General features: G+C 39.9%; 1 protein-coding gene across 3 annotated transcripts in view; it reads left to right on the top strand.

Annotated features, from left to right (window-relative positions):
- Positions 1-27,814, top strand: part of LOC122794036 (cyclin-dependent kinase-like 1) — a 1,692,555-nt gene that overhangs the window by 1,425,781 nt on the left and 238,960 nt on the right. For 2 of the 3 annotated variants that reach the window (XM_044062160.1, XM_044062151.1), the window contains exon 9: positions 254-409. The exons of the other annotated variant lie outside the window; for it this stretch is intronic. In XM_044062160.1, the coding sequence (XP_043918095.1) occupies positions 254-409 (156 nt within the window). The remainder of the gene's footprint in view (positions 1-253; positions 410-27,814) is intronic. 3 annotated transcript variants of the gene reach the window in all.

Genomic DNA, 27,814 nt, shown 5'->3' with positions numbered 1-27,814 from the left:
TGATCCTCAGTCTGCTGAATGGGCTGACTGGTCAGTTTGGGGATGGTGGTCATCAAGCAGCAGGGAGAAAAAAACATCAAAAAGCAAAATAAAATGAATGATACAGTCAAATGTCACACTAGGTAGCTTATGTTATGGTCGTATATTTATCCCCATTGGCCTGAGTTTGACTTCAGTCGGTGATCTGAAGGTGAAAGGTTGTCCATGTTCCTCCTTTCTCAATAACTGTTTTTTTTATTTTGTTTTTTTCCAGTCCTGTTTGGTGATGGATCCCTCCCTGAGACAGATTTGTGAACAGCTGCTTCAACAACCCTACTTTGATGTTTGTCGAGAAGCAGTAGAAGGCTCAAAAGATTCTGATAAGAATAGCCATAGGCATGAGAGAGCAACCCGAAGACGAACACAGGGGGTAAGGTTTTACATAGCTGATGCACTGCTTCACATATAAGGTTCATTTTCAGGTTCAGAGAACATTTAAAAAACACTTAAAACCTAATAAACTGGCAAGAGTATTTTGTGTGTTGCTGGGTGTTACTTTTTTTTCTGTGGTTAAACAGGTACAATTTCCATTTGGCGGTAGTGAGCTGATGTAAAGCTCTGTAGTTTGAGGCATTCTTGGTGAAATTCCAAAGACCATAATTACAGTCCTCAGAATGGTAAGACAAAAGTGCAATATAGGGAAAATAAAGTTTGAGGTTCCTTTCCCTCCAAGTAATTCCCCTTACTCCAGAGTCCACTGGATTCAGTGTCTAGAAGTAGTAAGGCTGTGAGTGGTGCAGTCATGTCAAGGAGTGCAGGAGGGTGAAAAATACTTTAATAACACTCCAGACTCCAGCAAGTTTCATGATCCACTACATTCTTTTGCTATTACACTTTATTTTTCAAAAGTGTAGAGCTTTCACTAAGAAGTCTCACACCTATGATATGGAGCCTGTTTTGAGTCTTTATTTTTCATGTCTTATTTATGGTACCTCCCTCCATCCACTTTCTATTGTGTCCCAGAATCCACTCCTAGTTTCCATAGTTGGAGTAGAGGAGATGAGGGCACCATCTTGACAGTAGAGGAAGCTTCTTCCCCTTTGGAGTACTCATAGCTCCCCTCATCCCCAGTATGAAGAAGCATCTGTTGTTCATGTGCACAGCTACCAAATGCACACTCTGCTGGGATTGATGTGCCTGCTCTTCTGCTTCACTTCTTGTGCCTGTGCTAAAGTCCCTAACTATTGCAAGAGGTAATAGCCAGGCAGGAAAAACACCCTCCCGCAAGCATTTAAACTACTCATTCTTACACCTCAGCTGGTTTCTTCACTGATTGGGCCACCTACTCAACCCACGTTCTCCTGGACCACACTCAGAGCTCCATCCCTGTGCAAAACAGAATTGGTGCTGCATTTTGCGAAATTAAAAATGTTAAAAAAAGATATCACAGTATATGTCATTTCTCAAAATACAAGAATTATGTCTTTTTTAAACTTTGATGTTATGTTCTCCTATTACCACCTTCATTCATTGCTGGTTGGGTTCGGAACTGAGAATCACTTCCGACTCTGCCTATAAAAAAGCTCGAGAGCTTCCACCGGCTCATGGCTACATCCTATCCCATTATGCTCAGGGAAGATTACCCAGATCTTGTTTGCCACTAAACAAGATAGGGTGCTTCCATGTAGACTCTAGGCTAAGTGGAATCTTTTCTTCTTTGATTAGTATTGATATTACCAAAAGCTGTCTGTATTGTGTAATTCTAATAATTTAGATTAGTATTTAGTACTTTGAGAGTGTTTGTTGCTGTTGATTGCATTTTTTCTGGTGGCCATCATTTTACCGCTAGGCCTGTCTGTTTTTTCTCCCTATCCTGGTTTCCAAACTCATTTAAATTAGAGACTTTTGGACTGATATTACTCTTATTTTCTTGTTGGGTAGTCCATGTAAGTTAGAGGGCTCCCTTCGGCCCGTTTAACTTAGAAGGCTTTGTTTTCCTTTCCTTATCCCTATCTGTTGCAGGAGTCAGTCATTTTAGTTAGAGACTACTCCTTCTGTCTTGTAGTTTAGTAATATAGAGTTTGTTGGTTGCGAGTTAACTTTAATATATATATATATATATATATATATATATATATATATATATATATATATATATATATATATATATAAAGTTATTTTGTTTTTTCTAGTTAACTTGTTTGGTTGTGTGTTGACTGGTGTTAAAATGCCAAAGGATACTAAATAATCAAAACCTTCGGGTTTTAAAAAATGTGATAAATGCAATCAAAAAAATGTCACTGACTGATGAGCACACCAGCTTTGTGTATTGTTTGGGTGCTGTCCACCTTCAAGGATCGTGTTCCTTTTGCCATGCCTTTAGTTCCAGGGTGTTGATGGAAAGCAGGAACAAATTCATAGTTAGAGGCTTACTAAAATTCCTTTTTCACAGGCTGTAGAAGGGAAACAGAATTCCTCTAAAACTACTCAAAAATCCCCATCTTCCAGATCTGAAAAATCGGGAAAGAGATCATCTTCTGCTGCTCCACTTTTGGAGCCGATGAAAAAACATGCCAAGAAATCATCTTCGGACCTGAAGGCTTTTGGGCTCAAGAAATCTCCCTCTTCGGCTCCCATTGTAATTTCGGGGCCAGCAGAGTTCCAGTTTCGGAGCTGGTCCTAGTCTTGGAACCGGTTTCCCCAGTTCTGAGATCTCCTTTGCTACAGCCAGACGATGATGTGGAGCGGGTGGTGAAGAGACTTTTATGGATGTCGGTGCTGGCCAAGATACTGACAAATCCGACCCAGAGGGATTCGGGGCCAACCAACATCACTTCCCCTTCATTGATTCCTCCTTCGACCCATTCTGGGGCTTCGGAGCTGGAGTGCCTGGTTCCGATTGTAGCGGAATCGTCGGTGTCAAGATCTGCTCTGGGATCTTCGGACCCAATTACCACTCCGACCTCCTCAGTTCTATCGGATTTTGAGGGGTCTAGGAGCCGACGTTCCCCATCGGGTCGGGTGAGGAGAGTCGAGTTGGACAGTTGTCCGATCTGAATTTACATCTCGGGGCTTTGGCACGGGTGAGCTCAGCGCCTACATCAGCCTCTGAGCCCACTGCCTTGGTTCGGGGGGGGGGTCTTTTGGTTCCTCGGAGCCAGGAGCCTCCACGGTGCAGGGCTGGGGGGGCTTTCGAGGTGATGAGGAGAGTGCTGTCACCTCAGACTGCTCAGCTTTCAGGTCCACATACTCTTCCCCCCAAAGCACCAGTGTCCGTCTCGGTGCCATCGCTCCCACCCAGGAATGGAGACCCAAAGCCCCAAGACGCCCCACTGAGCGAAGTGATCTCTTCCGAAACCTCTCTGGAGTACCCCTCTGAAGAGGTCCCTTGGAAGAGATTATGCAAGAGGAAGCATTTAGACTCCCCTGAGGAGTCCATCACTTCAGACACAGACCTCGATGAGTCAGAAGGGTCCCCATGGTAACCATCTGAGGATGTCTCCTTTGCAGACATCCTAGAAATCCTTAAATGGAGACGTGGCTAGAAGCCCATCAACCCTTCTGAGGATGAGTCTGTGTACCTGTAGGCATTCGGGTCTCGCCCTTCCACCTCTTGGGTGTCTCCGCCTTTCGACTAACTCATAAACGTAGTCAGTCGGAAGGCGTGGGGGCTCTCCAGACTCAGTGGAACCTGTTCCTAGGAGGCCAAATAAATTCATCAGTACGCCCTCAGATAGGGAATTTCTCAGTAAAGGTGTCCCAGTAGATGATATGGTGGCAGCGGCAGCAACCAAGAAGGAGTTGTCTCAGGCATCCTCATCTGTCCATCCACCAAATAAAGAGTCTCGAACGATGGACAGATACAGAAAGCGTATGTTTTCTTCAGCTTCCTTTGCCATTAGGTCACTGAACTACATGATCTATTTCACTAGACTTCAGAAGGATCTCCTGAAGGAGCTAGGAGATACCCTCCAAGGTTGTGTAGCTGCGGAGTTCTCAGACAAGGTTTCCTCCCAGCTCTCCACCTTAATCTCTGTAACTCTGTGGTGAACTCCTCCATGCAACTTATTTCCTATGCAGCCGATGGAATGAGTAGGGCAGCGGGTACAGGAATTTCCTTAAGGAGGCATTCCTGGATGCGCTTAAGTGATTTTACCGAACCCTTTAAGTCTTCCTTTATTAACACCCCTTTTGACGGCTCGTGTTTGTTTGGGCCAAAAGATAAAGAGACCCTAACCAGGTGCAAACAGGAGGGAAAGACTCTTTCTGCTATTGTAGTCTGTTTCTCCCTCCATAGCAGACCTTATCCCAAAGGTCAGAGGGGGGGGGGTGTGGTTTCGTATGTCCCAGAGAGCTTTCCCGGATGCACGTGGTGATTCTTTCCCCAGGGGCAGAGAGGGAAGTAACAATGGATGACGCCAACCATGCATCATAGGGGGTCCACAAAACCAGGGTGACAGAGATTCCTTCCTTGGTAAACCCTTTCAGCACTCCTGAGAGGAGGCTCGTCTGTCCATCTCTGGAGGCATTTGGGGGTCGCTTGTCATTGCACCCAAATGCCTGGCTAGAAATAATAAAAGACAAATAGGTACAAACGATCATATCCAGAGGTTACTACATACTCTTTTCCTCTCCCCCATTAGGGAAAAAAAATCTGTCCCAGATGCTCCACCCAGTCAAAAGGGATTATGCAACTCTAGAGGTACAAAAGGTGCTAGAAAAAGGTTATCCAAAATGTCCCCACAGACCAAAGTGGATGCGAGACTTACTCAAGGTTCTTTTTAGTTCCAAAAAAGACAGGGGAGTGGAGGCCCATTCTGGATCTCAGCAGATTAAACAAGTCCATCAAGAAGTCAAAGTTCTGGATGGTGACACTACAGTCGATACTCCCCTTTCTGGGGAAAGATGTTTGGATGTGCTCGATAGATCTCCAGGATGCTTACTACCACATAAAGATGGACAGGCGATCCAGGAGACATTTGTGCTTTTGGCTGGGAGCTAGTCACTACCAGTTTCAAGCTCTGCCCTTTGGTCTTACTACAGCCTCCAGAGTGTTCACCAAATGCATGGCAGTAGTTACAGCTCACTTGAGGTGTCTAGGATTCTGGGTGTTTCCGTACTTAGACGACTGGTTCCGAATCGCCACTACCAAGCAGCTACTAACAAGACCGAGACACCCCACCATTCATCTTTGCTCTCAGCTAGACATCACGATAAACTTTGAAAAATTTCCTTTGTTGCCATCACAGCATATTGTATTTATAGGGGCAGACTTAGATACGAGACAAATGTTGGCCAAATGTCCCCCTAAGAGGATTCAAACCTTACGTCATCGAGTCAAAATCCTCTTAACCAAAGAAAGAGTACAGGCGAAGGTTGTTTTGAGAGTTTTGGGTACCATGGCGGCAGCAGTAACCTTGATACCTTTAGCTCGTCTGCACATGAGGATTCTTCAGTGGCTACTATTCACCCAGTGGTCCATGCAGGAGCTGTCCATGTCTCACAAAATTATCTTAACAGAATCCTGCAAGAAAGTGATCTTAGGCCGACCGTTCGTCTTTCTGCAGCCAGTAGACACAGTGACCACGGACGCTTCCCAGGGTAGGGGGGCATTATCTGGGGAAGACTGTCCAAGGTGTTTGGCAGGAAAATGAGAACCACTTGCATATCAGCGTTCTAGAGATGAGAGTGGTTCTTTTGGCATTGCAGGCATTCCAGGACTCTCTTCCACTAGGAACAATTACAATTCAGACAGACAACATGTTGGTGGTGTGGTACATAAACAAGAAGGAACCAATCCTACTCCCTGTGTTGAGAGGCCCAGAGATTATGGCAATGGGCAGTCTATTCCCCGTTTTCTGACAGCAATGCACATCTCGGGGAAGTCCATCGTGATAGTGGACAAACTCAGTAGAGCTATTCTGATGAGTGGTCCCTAAAACAGGAAGTTGTGAAAGAGATTTTCCACAAGTGGGGCCAGCCTTGCTGCTACCTCTTTGCCATGTCCATGATTGCCAAATGCAGCAGCTACTTTGCCCTGATTCCCCCCTCGGGGGAGTCACCAAGGGATGCAGTTGCACACAATTGGTCCCCGGGTCTCTTCTGCTCCTTTCCCCTGTTTCTCTTGATCCCCAAAGTCCTTCAGAAAGCCAGCACATTGAGAATCAGTTTGATACTCATTGCCCCATACTGGCATCGTCAGATTTGGTTCCCCTTCCTATGGCCCCATCTCCAGAAGGATCCATGGATTCTGGACCCAGTTTCAGACCTCATGACTCATCCATCAGGGACGCTCCATCCATCAATTCATACCCTCAAATTGACATCTTGGCTGCTCCAGTTCCACACATAGCCAGGCTTTCTGATATTTCCCCTGCAGTGAAACATATTTTCATTTTGTCTCATAATTCTTCAACCAGAAAACTATATTCTAGCAAATGGCAAAGATTTTCCCATTGGGCTTTCAACAACCATAATGTTCCTTTTACTGCCCCTATAACAGCTGTATTAGACTTTCTAACTAAGCAGCTTTTTGATAAAGATGCAGCTGCAGCTACTATTCGAGTTCAATTAGGTAATATATCAAACTATCATATTGGTGAAATGGGACTAAGAATCATGTCCCACAGGCTTTGCAAAGCCTTTTTGAAAGGTACCTTTTTACTAAGACCTCCAGTAAAAGAGCCACCAGCGTCATGGGACCTAAATTTTGTTTTATCCACCTTGATCCTTTCCCCCCTTTAAACCTGCATCAACATGCAAACTGAAGTTTTTAACATGGAAGACAACCTTCTTGGTAGCCGTCACGTCTGCTAGACGGGTATCAGAACTTCAACCATTATCAATACGCCCCACCCTTGCATGATTTTTCACAAAGATATAGTTTCCTTGCGCACTAACCCTTCATTTCTCCCAAAAGTATGTTCAGAAGTGAATTTAAATCAATCCTTTGTCTTACCTGTCTTTTTCCCTAATTATGACAATGTCAGAGTACAAATTACACTAATTAGATGTATACAGACAGCTACGTTTCTATTTCAACAGAATAACGGAGTTCAGGAAATCAGACCAGCTGTTTGTATCCTTTTATTTTAAAAAGAAGGGTGCCCCCGTATCGAAGGTGACACTTTCCAAATGGCTTACTGACTGTATAACTTTCACTTACAAATCTCAGAATAGAGAACTTCCAGGGAAAGTAAAAGGTCACTCCACAAGAACTGTAGCAACCTCGTCAGCCTTTCAGGCAAGGCTACCCATAAATTAAATTTGTGCAGCAGCAACATGGGTAAAGCCTCATACCTTTATCACTCATTACAAAGTCAATTTGGCCTCCAGGAACAGGGCCTCTTTTGGGTTCACTGTTCTGAAGAGTATTTTCCCTTGAGCTAGCCAAGAAAGAAGGTGCTTGGGACGCTGTCCCAACCAGCAATGCATGAAGGCAAGATAGAACAACATAACATTAAGAAGTTATGTACTTACCATAACGTTCCATGTTTGTTATCCATCTCGCCTTCATTCTTGGGTCCCACCTTCCTTCCCCCACCTTCGCTTCTGGAGGATCGAGTGGTTTCTTGCAAAATTGGAATTGATGTTCTCTGAATCTCTTCTTAGTCTCTTTTTGGATATGGTTATATGTTTAGAGGTAATAACTACACTATCTGCAAACAAGATATGGGTAATCTTCCCTGAGCATGATGAGATAGGGTGTAGCTACGAGCCGGTGAAAGCTCTCAAGCTTTTTTATAGGCTAAGTCGGAACCGATTCTCTGTTCCGAACCCAACCAGCAATGAATGAAGGCGAGATGGACAACAAACGGAACATTATGGTGAATACATAACTTCTTATTTTGAGAGTTAAAATCTATCACAATTCTGGTAATCTGACAAGTGAATTACAAGTTAAACAGAAAGACGTAGTATCATAAACATACATTATTTTCCTTTCCTGTGTCTGACTTACCAGGTTGTTGATCTTGTATGTTGTTGGCTAGCTTATAGTATATTTCCATTTAATTCTACCTGACTGCTTTTTCAGCCTTTCATGAGCTGATGTTACCATTGCAAAGCAGAAAACTATGCAACATATAAAAGAAGGCCTTTTTTAAATCCTGGATGCCATTTCCCACTGTAGCTTGGCAGTTGGATTTCATTTTAAAAAGCTCTCATTTGTTGCCATTGTGACAAGTGTATTAACCCAATTATTATTTTTTAATCAACAACACTATTTTTAGTTACTAATATACCCTACGATGATTTTTTAATTTATTATTTTAAATTTCAGTATTGGTTTTGGTTTTTTACAAAATATATCAGGATCTCACTCACAGCATATTAACATGTAGTGATAAAGTGTAGTATAATTTGTATGTAGACGTGTAGGCCATGATGGCTTCTTAGTGAAATGTCAGCACTCAAAATGCAGAGTGCTGATAAGCCCAAAAAAAAAAAAAAAAAAAAAAAACACCAAAACTGCAGGAATAGAGCAAATCTTGAAAATCGCTCTTAATTTTGCATCATACTTCTCTGCAATTTGTCACTTTCCCCTATCCTATTAGCTCCTCCATATTTTTCATTTACTGGTGACCTGATTGCTGGTTTTAAATAATTAAACATCGAAACACAGGTGTCAGTGACATATCATTTGCGTTAAATTGTGTGCGATGAACAGCTACGAGTACAGTGTTAGTATTCATTAAACAGCTCAGTATGTTGCATCTGGCTTCAGAAAAAAGGTAAGCAGCAGAATATGGTAATGAAGAAATAAGTAGGTGAATTTTATTATTTATTTATTTGACATTTGTTAACCGGGTTAGTCCAACTGGGACAAAGCCCTTTTTCAGTGGAGACCCGGGGAGAAAAGCACCACGATAAAGATTCAATAATTAGACATAAAGTAAATCAAAAACTTGCAAAGACATAAGCAGTAGAATTTAACATTATTGGTAATTTGAATAAATATTGTAGTATAAAAAATATAGATAGAGCTTAAGTCTTGGAAAAGCTAAAAAAAAAACAGTGTAAATAAAATTGGCTAAGAAAAGTGTAATAAATGAAAAAGAATGAAAGAATTTATAAATTACAGAAAAGAAACAGAAACAGAGAGGAGAGAAGGAAAGAGTAATATAGTTATTATGTTATAGAATTACATGCTAATGAAACAAATGAACATGGCAGAGAGATTTATGGCTGTATACAACCCTCTCCTATACATCACTCTCCCTTTTGGCCTCATTTCTAGTACTCTTTGGAATACAGCAACAAACACACTTAGCAGCAGCAACCCCTAACATTTTTTTTTTTTTTATCATTTAATCTGTATGTGCAACAGGTTTTAATACAAGCTGCTTCTGTTGCTGCTGACAGACCTTGTCCTAGAAGGAGAAGAATGTTAAGACCAGGTTTGACCTATCACAGACTTTATGATACAAAAATAATGCTACAGGATGGATAAGGATACCTTGGAGCAAAAAGTCAGCATGTGCCTTCCTCACTTGAGACCTTGGGGGTAATAGTGGAGAACCCATCTCATTGGAAACAAAGGTATATGTAATATTACAAATATTGGTATTTCAAAGACCACAGGAGACATATTAGGGGAGTCATAAGCCTCAGCTTCAAGAATATTGGGCCAGTTTCTCAGCATAGTCCTGTAACATGCAATGGAGTGTATCTGGTTTCCACATAGTCCAGTGAAGAGCGCTACCAGTAAGCAAATTTCTATGCCATAGTACATTACTCTGAAATTCTGGGAGCCATAGTCTGCACACACATAAAATAAAAGCTGCACCTCGTGAACAGGGAAGTAGGTATATCAAGGGAAACGCTATCACAGTTGTCAAGTGGTCTGCAATGCTGAAGGGATAATCTATAATGTGTGTGCAGGTAACCCTGGAAGTTTCCATGATTCCTGTATGTGGCACACCTGTAACTTATATCTATAGTTTTTTAGGGGTGACTTTCTACAAGGGCATCTAGTGGTGGACACAAGTTATGTTATGTACTGGAACATTAGCTCATGACACCCATGAGAAACCCACACAACCCCACAGAGCAAAGCTACGATGATGCACATGCTCATACTCAGAATATTGTAGAGCCTGTTTTTGGCTTTCTCAAGTCATGTTTCTGATGTCTAGATGCATCTAGAAGTGCCCTACAGTATGACTCGGCCAACTCTGCAAAATACTGACAGTTTGTACCATGTTGTATAATATCATTGATAGGCAACTGCTGCCAACAGGGAGACTAAGGCCAAGTACTGCAGTTCCCACCACCTCGGGCCAGCAGACACAGATGAGGAGTCAGATGAAGGACCAGCATGACCGCCCAGCTAGGGATGATCCTGGCAGACGAAGGCATGTACAATATGCTGTGGTCTTGCTTAAGAGGCAGAGAATAGAACACACACGAACTACCTAATTGAAAATATAAGAATTTAACAACATATAAACAATAACAGTGATGCTTGCAAAATTATCAGCCTTTATTTACCCATGTAATATCTGTGGTGGTGGTGCTGCAGTAGCGTTGTCGCCTCACAGTAAGACGCTGTCCGGTTCGATTCTCAGCTAGAGCGTCTTCTGCGTGGAGATGTGTGAATGGGCGTACCTTCGTTGAAGGTTGTGCGTCAGGGCTGGTAACTCGGCACGTAAAAATCAACTACCAATCATTAGCGGACCGGAGTTCCGCTGTGGCGACCCCTAACCGGGAAAAAGCCGAAAGACACAAACACAAACATTTACCCATGTAATGGCTGTGTTCTGTGACTGTCATACAGACTCAGCCCCAATGTTAAGTGATGACCCTGTAAAGAATAGGTGAACGATTCCCCTCATAAGTACTTTACTTCACTGAGATAAAACATTACTCAACTGTACAGAAATGTCAGTAGTAACCTATGAGTGATAAATGCAACATAAAAAATAAAAACAATCTATTAAATGGTATGTAAACGTGGCTTTCCACACCATATCTGTACAGCATATACATCAAGCTAAAGCGGGCCCATGTCAAACCAATGCTCACAATGTTAAGTTAAATTTCACCATCATTCACATAGGCACATGATCAAGCATAGCATACTTATGTAAGACACAAATTAGGAATATGCCATCCATTTCAGTAAAACAAATATGTACTGACCAGAAACATGTGCTTGGCCTCCTCACTACTGTGCATAATACATAAAAGTTGTACACCCCAGCAGTGACCAGGGCAACCTTAGCATTTTCTGCACAAGGTGCTGAACAAGCAGTAAGTAATAATTAATAAGACTTTAGAACTGCAAATACTTCTACAGCTACAATTAGGAGCACAACCTAAATATCACTTTGTTGAACTTCAGCAGAATAACAAAAAAAATGTAATTCAAAACAATACTTTAGATGAAAATAGGCATTTGACTAAAAAGAATTAGTAATCCACTCTGCATCAGACATACAACCACTTCTCTAGCCTCCATTGTCCAATATGCTGATTACTGAACTGTCATCTACACTGCACCTACGCTAAAAGTACTCAAAGCAAGGACACAACAGTCATTCCTAGCTGTCAACGCCTGAAGTATCAGACTCACAACTAACCCAGAATCCATCCAAAACTAAACTCATGCTGTTTCACCCCACTAAATCACATGACCCTACAACTCAATTCCAACTATATTCTTTCCATAATACCATCATATTGACCATGGTCCAAGCAAAATTACTAGGTGTGCTAACAGACAATAATTTGAAATTCGATATACACCTATCCCAGTCTATCAAAAAGGCACACATAAAACTAAGTGCGCTGTACAGACTCAAAACTTTTCTCAATAGCACCACAAGCCAGGCAGTTGCCATAACTCACCTACTATATGCTTCCCCTATCTTTACCAATCTAACGAAAACTGATTTGGCCAAGCTGGAAACCTTCTACAGTAAAATCGCTAAATTTGCAACTCCCCTCACAGGTCTCACTACTGCTGTGCCTTACAACAACTCACCTGGCTAGCATTACCCCATTACCTAACCTACACTCATCGCCTTACTGCCTGCAGACTGGTACACCAACCTGAAAAAACTCCTGCTCTTCAACTGCTCCAACCATACGCCAACACTCAAGTCCTTCAACCCTTGAATAAATCCCTACTGCAGGTATCCAAATCCAATAATACCGCCGGCAACTCTCTCTATTCTGTGTCTCCAAAATTTGGAATACTATTCCACATTCTGTCATAACTACTGCTAACCCAACTCAATTTAAAAACTACTTAAGATCTTTCTCAATAATAAATGGCTTTGCCTGTGCACTAGTCCTAATTAATCTTGCTCCCATTACCAGTAGCTAACCAGATTACATTTCTACCATACTATGTCCATCATATGTAGCTATACTTATTGGCTTACTACCTTTCCTCCTTATCCATTACCTCCACCCCTCCTTTGCATCTAATATCTAATATCTAATAGCCCAGTCCCTACCCAAACTGCAAAATGTCACACAGGAAGCCTTTTCCTCTGTTGAAACTTGGTTGTCCGATGCCCAATTAATACTCAACTCAAACAAAACTAAACTACTCATCTTCCAACCCACCAAACATACTCAAAACAACTCTCACTTTAACATCACAGCAAAAGACAACACCACTATATACCCAACTGAACACACCAAATTGCTAGGAGTGGAAATAGACAATAAACTAAAATTTAACTTTCACATATCCATGACCATAAAAAAAGTCCTCAAAAACTAGGAGCATTATACAGAAATAAGCAACTTCTCACTAAACCAGCAAAGATTTCAATAGCAAATTCCCACCTTATCTCCACCCTACTTTATGCCTCTCCAATATATACCAACCTAAGGCAATGCGATCTAAACAAGCTAGAGACCTGCTACAACAAAATCACCAAATTCGCCACAGGGCCATCCTACCGTAGTCACCACTGTCTCTCACTTGCTGAACTGGGCTGGCTTGAACTCCCTCACCTCCTTCAATGGTATCAACTCTCACTCACCCACAAACTAGTAAACCATCCACTAAATGTCCCATCCCTCCAGAATCTACTCCAACCCTATCGCACCACCAGACCACTAAGATCCAGCAACAAAAATCACTTGCAGATCACTAAAGCGAATAACTCTGCTGGTGAAGCACTATTCTCTTGCACCATAGCCAAATTATGGGACTCCCTCCCACCCACAATTACCTCCGTACCATCATGCACCTACTTCAAAACTTTACTAAAAGCGCACCTAAAAACATGCTGGCTATGCCCTTGCAACTCCCACTCTAAAATCACCCACCCCATCCAACCACTACCTTTCTTTCCACCCCACTAACTACCTTGATTATAGCAAGCTCAGATGCTCATAAGCCTAGTACTTATTATACAGCAGGAACTTCTTATTGTAACATTTTTTAATGTCTGTTATGTACTTCACAGATAAAGATTTGAGTTGTCTACTGATGTATTATGTTCTTCATCTGTAAATATGTTGTCAGTAATTGCTATGTTATATTGTTAATCGCTATGTAATCCAATGTAACTACTGTCTGTTTATTTTAACTGTGGAGCTTTTCTCCCCGGGCCTCCGCTGAAAATGGACCTACATCCAGTCAGACACTCCCGGTCAACAAATGTAAATAAAATAAATAAATAAAATAAATATAATCAACCAAATAGTCCAAATAGGAACGCTAGACTGGCTTGTTCAAAGTAAGCTACAAACAGCAAATTTACACTAAAAGTAATCCAGCGACTCAAAGTAAATGAAGCAGGAACGTCCTTTATTCAGTAAGCGCTTTCACCCAATAAGGGCTTCATCAGACTGTACAAAAGGGTATGGCAAGCACAGTCCCTATATACTCAAGACAATCAATCATTAAAACAATTAAGTAATCAGTTAAAAAATAATCAGTAGATTTAAAAACATTTTAAAATATATATATATTAAATTAAATGCATGAAAAATCTTATGCCAAATTACTTAATGAGATCTATGTATAAACTTGATAGTAAATATGAGGGTTTGTACATTAATATAAATATCAATATAAAACTCACACATTTAACAATAAAATTCTTGCAGTTTCCATCACAAACTCATGTCATTTACAAAACATCCACTAGATGGTACTATAAAGCATGATATATGCCTAAGTATATGTATAACCCTAAACACTACATAAATAGTTAAATATAAAGATCCATTATATTAAATAAAAGTTTGTAAAGCACATATAAAGAAAAAGTATATATATAGGTGTGTATATACTAAAAATCCTTTACTAATCAATATAAGCATTGTAACTTATGGAGAATATAAAAAGTCTACATGATAGTACTATCTCACATAAGGCATATATAAAGTTTCATAACTATTATAAAATAATTAATAGTTAATATATATGACATCAAAATATTCATAAATATAGGGCCTATGCACTGAAACTAAATCTGAATAATAACGGCATAAAATCCTAGTGCTTCATCCCCCTTCCAAGTTTTCTTTTCTTTAAAAATGGATGTAGGCTAATTTTATCATTAAGGCCAGGGGGACAGTCTGCCTTACATCTAATAATCCATTTTGTCTCCATTTCCAAGGTGAGGGTTTCTAAATCCCCACCCCTAGGGTTAGATCCTACAGTCTGTAGTACAAAAAAACTAAATTTGTGTGTAGGGCCCTTCACTTTATGATGTTTTGCTAGGGCATTCCTCTCGTCACCTACTCTCATACTATAATCATGCTCCCTTATCCTTTCTCTCAGCTGTCTGTTGGTTTTACCAATGTAAAATGCTGTACAAGAGCAGCATTGGGCTAAATAAATAACATTTTCCGTCCTACATGTGGTACCAGTTGAGAAATTAAAAACTCTGCCTAAGAATGGTAATTTAAACTCAGTGTCTGTGTTGATAAAACTACACTGATTACAATTCTGGCAAGGAGTAGTATTAGTAGAGTATACACGTTGGTCCCTATGGGTCTTATGGCATAGCATTCTTCTCAAATTCATATTATTCTTATAACAAAACCTGGGTCTTCCACCTACCAAATTGCTAATATTATCCTCTATCCCTAATACATGCCAATGTCTTTCTACTATGGCTCTAATGTTGAAAACATCACTTGTGTAAAATAATGGTAGGTTAACATAATTATCCCTATGTCCTATTTCTTTACAATTTTTATCTATTCCTGTATCCATTAAACATGAAAAATAAGGTCGAGCTCTGGTGTCTCACATCGCATGGACCTCTAATACAGTTTCATCAATTGATTTTTCATTATAATGTCTATCTAATAATCTACCTTTTAGTCCCTTCAACTCTTCTCTGTAACCAGCCTCTGTGGGATTAAGTCTTGAGGCCCTCATTATTTGACCCTTAACCACATTGTCAAAGATGTGCTTGGGGTGCATACTGCTTCTATGCAGTAACGTATTCCTAAAACATTCTTTTCTATGTACAGTGTTAACAATACCACTAGATAACCTCATAATATTAACATCCAAATAGGAAATAAATACCTTAGAGTAATTCATAGAAAAATTAAAAAGTCAGTAAGTCTGTTGATGTCTTTCTCAAATTCCAATAATGAAAGTTCACTGCCTTTCCAAATCAAAAAAAGATCGTCTACAAATCTTTTATAGAAAAGTACGTGTTGTCTAAAATGTGCTGAAGGGAATAAGCTTTCTTTCTCCCATTCCACCATTACAATGTTGGCGTAGCTATTGGCACACGAAGTGCCCATAGCCACGCCATCATTTTGTATATACATATTTTCTTCAAAGAGAAATATGTTGTTCTCTAAAATAATTTCCAAAAACAGGGTCAAAAGTTCTATAAACTGAATATCCATTTCAGTATATTTCTTTAAATAGTTTTGTACACTTTCTATGCCTACTGTGTTGGGAATCACTGTAAATAGGCTTCTCACATCAAGTGTTACCATGTAATACTCAGTGTCATCTCCCAATACTGATAAAAAATCATATAGATCTAATAAAAAGTGTTTACTGTCTTTTAAGACATTAGGATTCTCATTAACTACAGTTCTCAAATGGTATTCAACGAACAAAGAAAAAGGTTCGGTTAGCCAACCACGACCAGAGACTATCGGTCGCATCGGGGGGTTATCCAGTCCCTTGTGTACTTTTGGAAGACCCTTTAGGATAGGAATAAGGGGATAGTGACCTTAAGGAACTTGTGAAAATCTTTTCTTATCAACCTACTTCTATACAAATCATCTACAGTATCATAAACTCCGAATATTTTCATCATTACTTCATTAATATCCAGCCTTGTGTAAGATCCATCAATGCTTAAGAGCATATTCATATTATTAATATAATGTTGAAAATCCATTATAACGATAGGTCCACCCTTATCAGCTGGTGCAATAATGATATTATTGTCTTTTCTCAAATCTTGTAATGCTTTCCTTTCTAAATAGGTCAGATTTTTCTTTCTATTAATACACTTATTCCTACTTCTATCACTAGTGGAATAGTATGTATGTAAATCACTCTCAACAAGTTTGGAGAAGGTATCCAATACAGGATGCAATGTTGGTATGTAAGTGCTTACTGGTTTGAAAACGTCTATCGCTCTATCATTGTCAGCAAGTCCAAAATCCAGTTTCAATTGTACATTTCTAACAAACAATTTCATGTCTATAATAGAATCAGTCAGTTCACTGGCTTTACTAGGTATAAAGGAAAGGCCCTTGTTTAGAACTTGTTCTTCATATATGGTAAGCTCTCTTTTAGATAGATTAATAACTAAGGATTCCCTTTCTTTGCCCACATCTTCTTTAGAGTGGGTCCTACCTGCTCCATATCTGTTATTTTCCGTTTCTGTCTCCCCTGCTCATGGAGCGAGATCTCCCTCTGAACCGGGGGGACTGTATCGGGAAAGGGACTTCATGCCTAAAGGCCCGAGCATCACCAACTTTCCCATTATCTATAGACACAATCTTTTTCTTAACTACTGTCATGTCACCATTTTTAGTATTAATAGAGTTGACTATGCCTCTTACATTAGTAGAAGCACTATTCTCTATACATGTGGACTTTCCTCTGGTTTCAATAACCATAGGATACAAATTTACATTATTAATACTTTTGTTCTGACTGTCATTTAAACTAATAGCTACTTGATCAGTAGTTAAAACATTAGTATTACTTACATCATTACTAAATTCATTTGGTTTACTTATGTTACACATTTCAACTTCTTTCTGTCCTGTCTTATTAACATGCTCATTAGTGACAACAGTTCTGGGCCACGTGAAGACATGGCCGTTTTTAAAATCAGTAATGTCTCTTTCAATTTTGTTTTTTTTTCTGATTAGTTAGTCTCTTCTCATATAAAAGAACATTATCCATAAGTCTATCAAGACCCATAGTCTTCTTTGAAGTATTATACTTCACATTAATCAGTCTATGCATCTCAGTCACTTTTTCCCTAAGGAGTTCCTCCTCAGGTCTATGGTATTCTATAAGAAGTCTCATGTAATTAAAACTCAAATCCATATTCAGTTTCTGCCATTTCAATAAAAGTTCAGGGAAATGGTTACCTGTAGTAGGCATCTTGAGGACACGGAGTCCTCTAGGTATAATTTGTTTCTTCAAGCAAGCCTCAAAATGCTGCCGCTGCAGCTGTAGTGCTGCCGCTGCAGCAAAATAAATATAACCATTCAGTTTCTCTTCCCTTACTATCCTCATACCTGTTCATATAAACTCCGTCCTTTCCTTTCAGCTGTCACCATACCTTCACCTTATCGTCTCTCCCCCTTCCCTACAACTCTTTCTCCTACTAGTACTAATAATTTTCTATTTTCCTCTCACCTACTTCCATATTTCTAACTTAACTTCTCTCAGTCTACCTCATCTGTCTTTCCATTGCTGTGTTCACTCCTCTCCAGTCACCTCTTAGCCCTGTTCAACTGGCTTTACTAATTAACTCTTGCCCTACTGACCAAATCTGTCCATTTTCAGAATTTTCCTACTCCTTCCCTTACTTCCACTTTCAGTCTCCACTATCACTTTGTAGAATATGTTCATTGGTAAAAATTACTGACTAAACTGATGACTGTATGTAAATCTGCTGCACAGTTCAACTATTGATTGTTAATGTATGTAATACTGCAGTATGCTTATCCTTTTGTTACTTTTCTGTATCAAATACCGTACATATATTTTATGTCATACTTTACTCAATGTAAAACATATCAAATGCAACTGTCTTCTTGTATGTTTGTAATTTTGTAATTGTCTATGTAATTGTGTTTGTTGCCTCTGGAGCTTTTCTTCTCAGGCCTCCACTGAAAATGGGCTCTGTCCCAGTCGGACTCTCCCAGTAAACAAATGTTAAATAAAATAATAAATAAATAAGCAAACCTAAGTTACAAAGAAATGTGCAAAAGGGCAGGGCATATTCACTTGCACAGGAAAGGTGGATGAGTGGAGGCTACAGGAGGGGAACTGACAAAAAATGAAGTGTGTGTGTATGCATGGTGGTTTGTGCAAGATGAGGTGTACTAAGTGTGGATCTGGAGGAACACAGCCAAAGCAGTAGTACGAGCCCTATGCACTGGTATACTAGACAAATATGAATTGTGTATGACAGAGGATTTTGCTCACTAACCCCCCCTCCCCCGACAACGTAAATTATGTCTGCCAGAAGTTGTGTTGTTATTTCCATGACCCTTGGTAGATGTCAGGGTGCTACCTGAACATGAATGATGTCTGCTTGTTTGCTCCTATCATGACTACATCCATGACCATGTGGCCTACCACATCTGGGTATGCACACCTGAATCACTGATGAAACACTGGAAGTAGTACCACTGTGTGAGGAAGATCTGGCATAACCACATCAGCTAACATCTGGTAATGTAGTGGCTCTTCAGCTACATGGATGCTGACCCTCCCCCAGCAGACATTCATTAACAGACACTGTATGATCCAGTGTGTCTTTCATCTGGTCCAAGGACTCACACACATAGTTCATGCAGTCTTGCATTTCAGTATGCACGACATGTAGTACTCTGACAATCTCTTCCACAGCTCTGGTGGAACTTGTCTGGGCCTCCATGATGGCACTATACATTCGTTGGGTGTCACATGCTGACACACCAACAGGGGGAAGCATGCCTTCTCTGAGCACCTCTACCAAAATCCCTCTGTGGTACTTCACCATCATGATGGCTAGGGAGAGACTCTGCAAACTTTGGATCTGGGATAACCACACTGCCCATATCAACTGTGTCACCCTCAGCCTGTCCTATTTCTGAGGACTCCATGCTATAGGTATGAGTAGGCATACTGACTGACTGACCAAACTCTGGGGTAGAGATATGGGAGAGACAAACTCAGTTTCAGACATACTCTCTACAACTTCAGACTGTGCCTCTTCATCACCACAACTATCATCAGAGGCTACAGATACTCCATCAGGCAGTAGGAACTCCACAGTGTCAGTGAAAGGCAGTGATCAGACATATGCTACATAACCCTAAATAAAGCAATACTAGATACATGTGCAAGTAAAATGTCTGTAAGGTAAATTTAAGGATCAATATATAAAGGAGTACAACTGTAAAGGTTTGACCATACCATTTTCAGGTGGGAGTGGAATATCAATACCAGATGTGTCTAGACAAACAAAATGGAGATGGCAGAGATATGAGAAGCGTTAAACAGAAAATGATAAATGAAACCTATTATAACTCTAAAAAAGCAGTTGGTGAATCCAAGCAGTCTCCAATACTATAATAGCCCCAGGTTATGCTTATACCCCTCTGGGCACAATGAATATGTAAATTAAGTGTCAGCTCATTAGCATTCCTGAATCAGTCAATCTGCTGGGCAGGAAACCTTGGTCTGAGGACTTTCATATTGCCAGGTACATGCCGTAGTAGTACAAGGAAGACTATTCAGAAGTGCAGCTATCTAATGGCTTATTAGTTTATCTTATCTAATTAGCTGTAGTGTATGACTATTAGTGTTTAAAAGTCCTGCTACTTTGATGTGTCAGGGGAGAATAGGTTTATAGCAAAATATGCGATTACATTGACTGACTTAGGAGATAACCTTTATGCCACCTTTATGAAAATATGCTTAAGAGGTAGCTGTACCTATGAGTAAAAAGTGTTTGTAAGGCATAACTACATACAACTTAAGCATACAAACATAAAAGTTCAAAATAAATGCAAATTATAACGCAAGCATGTTACAAAGGCATCAAAAGTGACAAATGCACATAAAAGAAAGTTAAGAATACACTGTCGTATTGCATACATTTGTTTGTTCTTTGGCAGGGTTCAGTAGCATAAGTTCTACAGATATTCCATTCAGCCAGACTTCTACTCAAAAAGGACAAAGGGCAAGTGTGAGAAAATTGATATATTGCTCCCTAAATGTAAAATTGTAGAACGATAAAGCTGAGTATATGTGCTTTACTTTTTCTGTCTCATAATGTCTGTGTTGATGTGGCAGAAATTGTTACTCTTATCAATATTACCTGATAATGTCATGATTTGAAGGTTTAGTTCTACAGAAGGTGATGTCTGTGTGAAAGCAGGGATCCTTAATGTCCACATTTTGATGGTATGAGACCACAAAACTGAGAAATCATCACATGGACACATTTTTAAAACTTTATTTATTTATTTGCACTTTATATTTTACGAGACACTTGGCATTGTGTTTCTTTGACCATCAGTGAATGAGAGTTCACTTCCCAAGGCAAAAAGTCAAAATATTAATTTGGAATGACATCACTAGTGCAAGAAAGACTGGTGCCATTGTTCTTCAGTCAGCAATCTGGACAGTATGGAGTGCCTAAAAGACAGCCATTATGTAACTTTCTCTGTGCCTCAATGTGTTACTGTAGTAAGATATAAGTAACAGCACCAGTAGCACAGAGTTTAATTCCAGTTTTGGATATTTTTAAGTTAGTATTCACAGTTAAAGAAATGTTTCTGCCCTGGAACTTGAAGTACAATTGCATTTTCCAGTGAGCGGGTTGTAACAACAGAAGTGTGTATAATGGATGATAAAAGAGACAATTTTGATATGTGTCTCCTGTAGTCTTCTGATTATGATTGTAGTAATATCACATTTTTGTATGCATGATTATACAAATATGCCATGAACTAAAGTGTGAAGAAATAAAATCATCAAAAGAATGAATTGCAAAATATGGATCCTTGATCAAAACCATTGTAAATATGTCAGAACAAGTATTCATCCTTAAAACAGATGTACATTATTCAGCTCCTTGGTGCTTTTACAGTGTTTGTGTTTCCTCCTCCAACTCTATTACTTCATCTTGATTTTTCTGCTACTTGTTCTCTAAAGTGTTCAATTGCATCTTCTCTGCTGTATTTATTACTGCTGTTTTTAGCCTGTTTAAATTTTAAGTGTTATTCTAAGCCTCTTAGTTTCGGTTAAAGCAGTTGGGCTTTAGGGCTACCACATAGCTCTCCCTGGCCTCTCTTCCTCAGATTCTGACAAATACGGATGGACAGTTTCCTACATTTTCTCCTGCCATCCTGGTCGATATGGGCATCCTGAGACAGTGTAGCAACTGCCTTATGTACATAGACAACCACCTATAACTACCACCTAGGAACACAATTTGTGAGAGATGCAATTACATAAAGAAGCTAGAGTCTACGCTGTCTCCCTCACAAGCCAGTACATCTGGCACTGAAAAGGTTGCCAACACAATCACTACACCTCAATCACTGCCCATAACTACACAACATACACCCACATATGCGGACGTCCTAAAACAAAAACAAACCCAAACAAAGGAGACCTTAGAGGCAAAAACACATGAGAACTCCTCAACCCTCCACACCACATAACATGGATAGTCCACACACCAGTGTCTCGCAACTACTAGGGCCTAACCATATTTGTTGTTCTTCTTCTTTCGGCTTTTCCTGGTTAGGGGTCGCCACAGCAGAACTCCGGTCCGCTAATGATTGGCAGTAGATTTTTACGGTGCCGAGGTGCCAGCTCAAAGCCCAACCTTCAACGAAGGCACGCCCATTTACTCATGTCTTTCGAGCGCCACTCGACCACGGGGAGGACATGCAGACTCCACACAGAAGGCACTCCAGCCAAGAATCAAATGGGAGAACCTCTTGCTGTGAGGCGACAACGCTACCGCTGCAACACCGCTGCTTTCCACTAAGGCCTAACCATAAACCCAACATATTACTCATAAGAGACTCCACTGTGAGACACACAGATGTGCCTCTCACCAGGCTGGATAAGGAGAAAGTCACGATTAGTTGTTTGTCAGGTGCCAGAATCCACCATATCACACACTCACTCAAGTCTCTCAGCAGCAGGTACTGTTATGACTCTGTCATAGTCCATGTTGGTGTGAACGACTTGAGGCATACCTCCTTGGATTATATGAAGAGAGACATGATTGAGCTCGCTGAATATGTGCCCTAGGCAGGTATGTCCCTAGCCTTACGCAGCATTCTACCATCACCCAGAATGATGCCTCAATGCAAACAGAAAATGATTGACTTTAACAATTGGCTTAGTTTCTATGTCATTCTAGGGGGGATCCAGTACCTGACAGCCTAGGAGGATATGATCGACAAACCACAATGCTTTGCTAGAGATGGCCTGCATCTGTCTCACTTGGGCTTCAGGGTTCTGGCACAGGCCCTTGCCTCCCCCATAGTGTCTTTTTTAGAAAAAGTCATGAGGTCAGTACTACCAACATAAAATTTTCAACAAAATGCAAATTAAAGGCCATGATGCTAAATGCTAGGTGTCTAAACATGAAACTGCACTCATTGCAAGCATTCTTAACCCTAGAAGATGCTGACATTTGTGCAGTCACAGAAACCTGGTTCAAAGCTACGGAGAGCACCCCAGCCTTACCTGGTTACTCATCCTATCACACATTCAGACCCCAAACTGTGGGCAGCAAAACCAAAGGAGGTGGAGTTTCAATATATATTAAAGACACACACACACCTCCAGGCTGGTCAAACAGTATGACGCACAGGAGACACTCCAGATGCAGTTAACCATTGACAAGACCCCAATTCCAGCTACAGGCTCCCAAATTTAATTCAAGATGCCCACTCCACCTATCTGGACCTCTTCAAATCTATCAAGATTCAACCCTTTACCCAGATCCTGGGTGACTTTAATTACCCAACCATAGACTGGAAATACTACTCATGCCAGAACACAAATGCCCAGAGATTCCTTGATTTTATCAATGCAAATGCCTTGGAACAGCTAGTCGATACCTCCACAAGAGGTGATAATATCTTGGACTTGGTATTAACCAACATGAGCAACTACTGCAACACCCCTACAGTATCATCCTCCCTGGTAAGATCCGACCATAAAGCAGTCTCTTTCAAAGTTTCCATCTCCCCTGACCCCCTTCTAGCGAGGGTTAAACAAAAAAACTTTTCCAAAGCTGATTACAACCTCCTGAGGGATAGTATAAATAGCTTCACAGCCCCCTCACAGCCCCCTCCCCCATTGTAGGAACTGGCACCAATGTCCAAATCTACACCAAAGTATTATATGAGTAGGAATACCCGAAAGGACAAAATCATCATCTGCAAGGAATAGTAAACCTGTCTGGTGGACATCTGCAATAAATAAACTCTATAACAAAAGGAAAAAATGACTGTCCTGGACCAAGAAGGAGCAGGTGCCCAACTGGAAGTAATCTGTCCATACCCTGAGCAAGCAAATAAGAGCACTTGTGAAGTCCTCTAAAGTCCAAATTGGCCACATCTACTAGAGATAATCGTAAGGCCTTCTTCACATATGTACAAAATCTCAAAGGAAGCACCCAGATCTGTTCAGAACTGATGGTCAAGGACACCACATACTCAAATGCTGTAGATATAGCCAATCTACTGGCTGACAAATTCAGAAAAAACTTCTCCCCTCCGTCCTCCGCATCAGTAAACCAGGACATCCCCAGTACCTGACCTGCCCCTTATCCCTAGGTAACAGGTCATCACTGCCCTCTCAATGGCAAAAATTATAACCTCCATGGGACCCGATAACATCCCTGGCTGCATCCTACATGAACCCAGGCATCAACTTGCAGCACCATTAGGCACCCTATTCAACCAAAGCCTGAGTACCGGCTTTGTCCCAGCTGAGTGGAGGACAGCCACTGTCATCCCTTTACACAAAGGTGGAGCATCCACCGATCCGGGAAATTATAGACCCATCAGCCTAACTAGTCTGATCTGCAAGGCCATGAAATGGATTATCATGGACCTCATTAACAGGGACATTGGCAACCAACAAACACTCGACCCCACACAGTTTGGCTTTGTCTGCTAAATCTGGTCTGGTTGACTTCTTTGAGACAGTCACCAAAGCCATGGATGAGGGGAAGACAGTGCACACTGCCTACCTTGACCTAACCAAAGCCTTCGACACTATTCCCCACTCGGGCATAGTAGATAAACTCTCTCAACTAGACATCAATCTATATGTTACTAGATAGGTAGCAAACTGATCACTGATAGAACCCACCTAATCAAAATAAGGGAAGCCTCCTCAAGCAGTCGACCCGTAGCGAGCAGAGTACCCCAAGGATTGATCTTGGGGCCTCTGTTTTTCAGGATATACATGTCTGAGGTACAGGCCAAAACCAGTGGACTGTGGCTGACCAAGTTTGCAGATGACTGCAAGCTGGGCGCAGTCATCAATTCCCCAAGTTATATGGCCGTCCTCCAACAGGATCTCACCCAAATAAATGACTTGTGCCAGAAACATGGCCTCAAGCTGAATGCCGAAAAATGCATCATCATCATCCCCTTTGGGGAGAATGACATCCCCACATATTATCACAATAATAACAATGTCCTAAGTACATAGTCAATGGTGAGAGATTTGGATACCCAGGTTAATAGCAACCTGACTTTTGACCACCATGTTGCTTCCACTGTATGGAAAGTTTTCTACATGGCCCACCTCATAACTAAGGGTATCTAATGCAGGGACAAAGAGGTCATAACATCCCTGTAGTCTTTCCTTATAAGGCCAATTATTGAGTACAGTGCCCCCTTCGGCATGTACTTCGCAAAGCACATGCAGCAGCTGGAAAGACTACAGGGGTTCCTCACCAGGAGAATCCAGGGCCTCAAACACCTACCCTACACAGATAGGCTAAAAGCCCTATCCCTCTACTCAGTTGCATACAGACTCCTCAGGGGGGACCTCTGGCATATTAAGCAATCTCAGACCCCGCCTTGATGGGACTGCTGCATATCCACAAGTCAAGCTCCACTCGGGCAAGCCGTACGCGTGACCTCAACATGATCTGTGATATCAATAGGACTTGTTGGTGGGACAGATTTGTGTGAGACTCCCCTATCTGTGGAATAGACTCCTTCTCCACATCAAGCAGAGTACCTCATAATCCCTTTTTAAGCACAACCTGGATAACTGGATGGGAAACAGAAAATACACCCCCTGGGATTCCACTTGTGTCCCTGCTGGACAGGGGCTTTGGGTGCTGACTTGTCTAAACATGAAACCGGCAGCAGCCAACAACAACGTAAATAATTCAGAGTCCTGAGACAGGATGGCGTAATGTACTCGTTCCTATGGTAAAGCCAAAGCTCGGACCAAAATAAAGTTAATTCTGAGTTTATTGAAGAAAAATTACAACATATCCTTGTTAAGCGCTTTCATCCACACAATAGTGGACTTCATCAGAACACTTTAAAGTACAACTGCCTGAATATTTAAAAACATTTTGGCGCCAAAAACTCATTCAAAATTTAAAGTGACATTGACTAAAAATAAAATAATTTATTTGAGCTTCAACTTTAATTGTGCATTTTCTGAAATTATATGCAATATGCACAATCATCATTCAACAAATTATTCATATATTACAAAAATTATAAATCTATTAAAATACTAATAAGTACATTCTAAATATGAACTACCTAAAAACTACTTACTAAAAATACATTCTTATACTATGTTCTGATGAATGCATTCCAAAAGTGCATTCTATAAAATACATACTAAAAAATACTAAAAAAATTCGAAAAAAATACTCTGATAAATACCTTCTAAAATGTCTTCTAAATACTAGTGAGAAATTAAATATTTCATTTAACATGCAATACTATTAATATTGATTAATTAATACATCACGACTATTTAGGCCAAAAGTATAATAAATGAATGAATAACGGAAACAAATTAATTAATTATAAATTAATATTTATAATATATACATTCATTCAGATATACTTAAGAAATTCATCATATCCAGAGAAACTATAATATAATATTTAACAAAAGTATACCTACGTAGTCTGCTAGCTTAACCAAGCTGCAGTAAAGGTTTAATAGATATAAAATCATTTAAACCAGGCTCTCTATTTGCATCTGTATCTACCACTATATTTCCCTTTTACCCAAAGATACCTTAATGTTTCCAGCCCGGGGGCTATTTAGGACATGATCAATAATAGCAAATTTAAAATTGTGAGTATTTCCACATCAATCAATATGTCTATATAGAGCGTTATTGTCATCCTAAGTCCTGATAAACTGATAAAAATGGTGGTAGGAAAATAGTACTCCAATTAAAACGCCAAACAAGTCCAAAAAGAAGAGCGGAGAGCAGAATACTTTGCTTCTAGTCACTATTTTATTCAGACCACGTAATACTCCAGTAAAAACAAAAATCACGCTACATTCAAACATTAACGCACTTAACACGCGCGTTTTCGTCTGCAAGCCCAGACTTCATCAGATGAAATACTAAGTTAACACATTCCTTTTATACCCTACCCAATAAAACAATTAATATCAATAAATTAAAATATTTAAAATATTTAAAAATACCAGTTGTTCTCATTTAACTTTGCTGTTTGAGTTTGTTCAGAAAATTCACTTTCCTAACCCTTAAGAACATCATCCTTAGGTTGTATATTATGTTAAATTATCCTTCTTACAATTTTATAATTTTATAGCCATACATATTTAAAAATAATGATATGAATTCCTTGTGAAATAAAGAATGCATTTATAATGCTGTATCAGACTGCCCTCTAGTGGGAATTCATGTTATAAAACATAAAACATCCAAATAAATTCATTAAAATAATATATTAAATAATCATTCCAAATAGATTAAAATTGATGAAAATAAGAATAGAAAAATGTAAAATAAGATACATCTGATATTAAACTATTTAAATGTGGTTTATATTATAATTTAGCTGCTCTTAATTTCAAAATAGGTGTAATGCTTGTGTATTCATTCAACCCAGGTGGGTTATATGCCTCCAGTGTCACCTGCCACCAGATCTCCCTATATTCAATTTTCTCTTCCCAGGGGACCTCCTCTTATATCTCTCTGTGTGTTCTAACACCTTAAATCTAAAATTGGCCCCTGTGCATTCTTTAGTATGCTTAAACAAAGCGTTAGTATCTTTACAATTCTTAATATCATAAATATGTTCGTATATCCTTCTTTTTAATTTTCTTTCCGTTTTTCCTATGTAGAAAGAATTACAAATCACACAGGTAGCCAGATAAATTAGTCCCATGGAGTCACAATTGTAGTAATTCTTGTTATTAATAATCCACCTGTCTCTACTTGCTATATAAAGCCTTTCTGAATTCCAGATGTAAGGGCATTGGGAACATCTACCACATTTATAGGTACCCATCTTTTTTACGTTCTGTGTGGACATAGTGTTCCTACTTTCTAAAATATTTCTAATACTTTGAGCATTTTTATATACTATTTTTGCTGGAATTCCTTCTAATTTGTCTATATCTGTGATATTGATG

Source organism: Protopterus annectens, chromosome 1.part0 (assembly GCF_019279795.1).
Source record: "Protopterus annectens isolate FY-2018-M chromosome 1.part0, PAN1.0, whole genome shotgun sequence".
Classification (NCBI taxonomy): domain Eukaryota; kingdom Metazoa; phylum Chordata; order Ceratodontiformes; family Protopteridae; genus Protopterus; species Protopterus annectens.
Note: the sequence above shows the minus strand (reverse complement) of the source record. Positions and strands in the feature narration are given on the sequence as shown.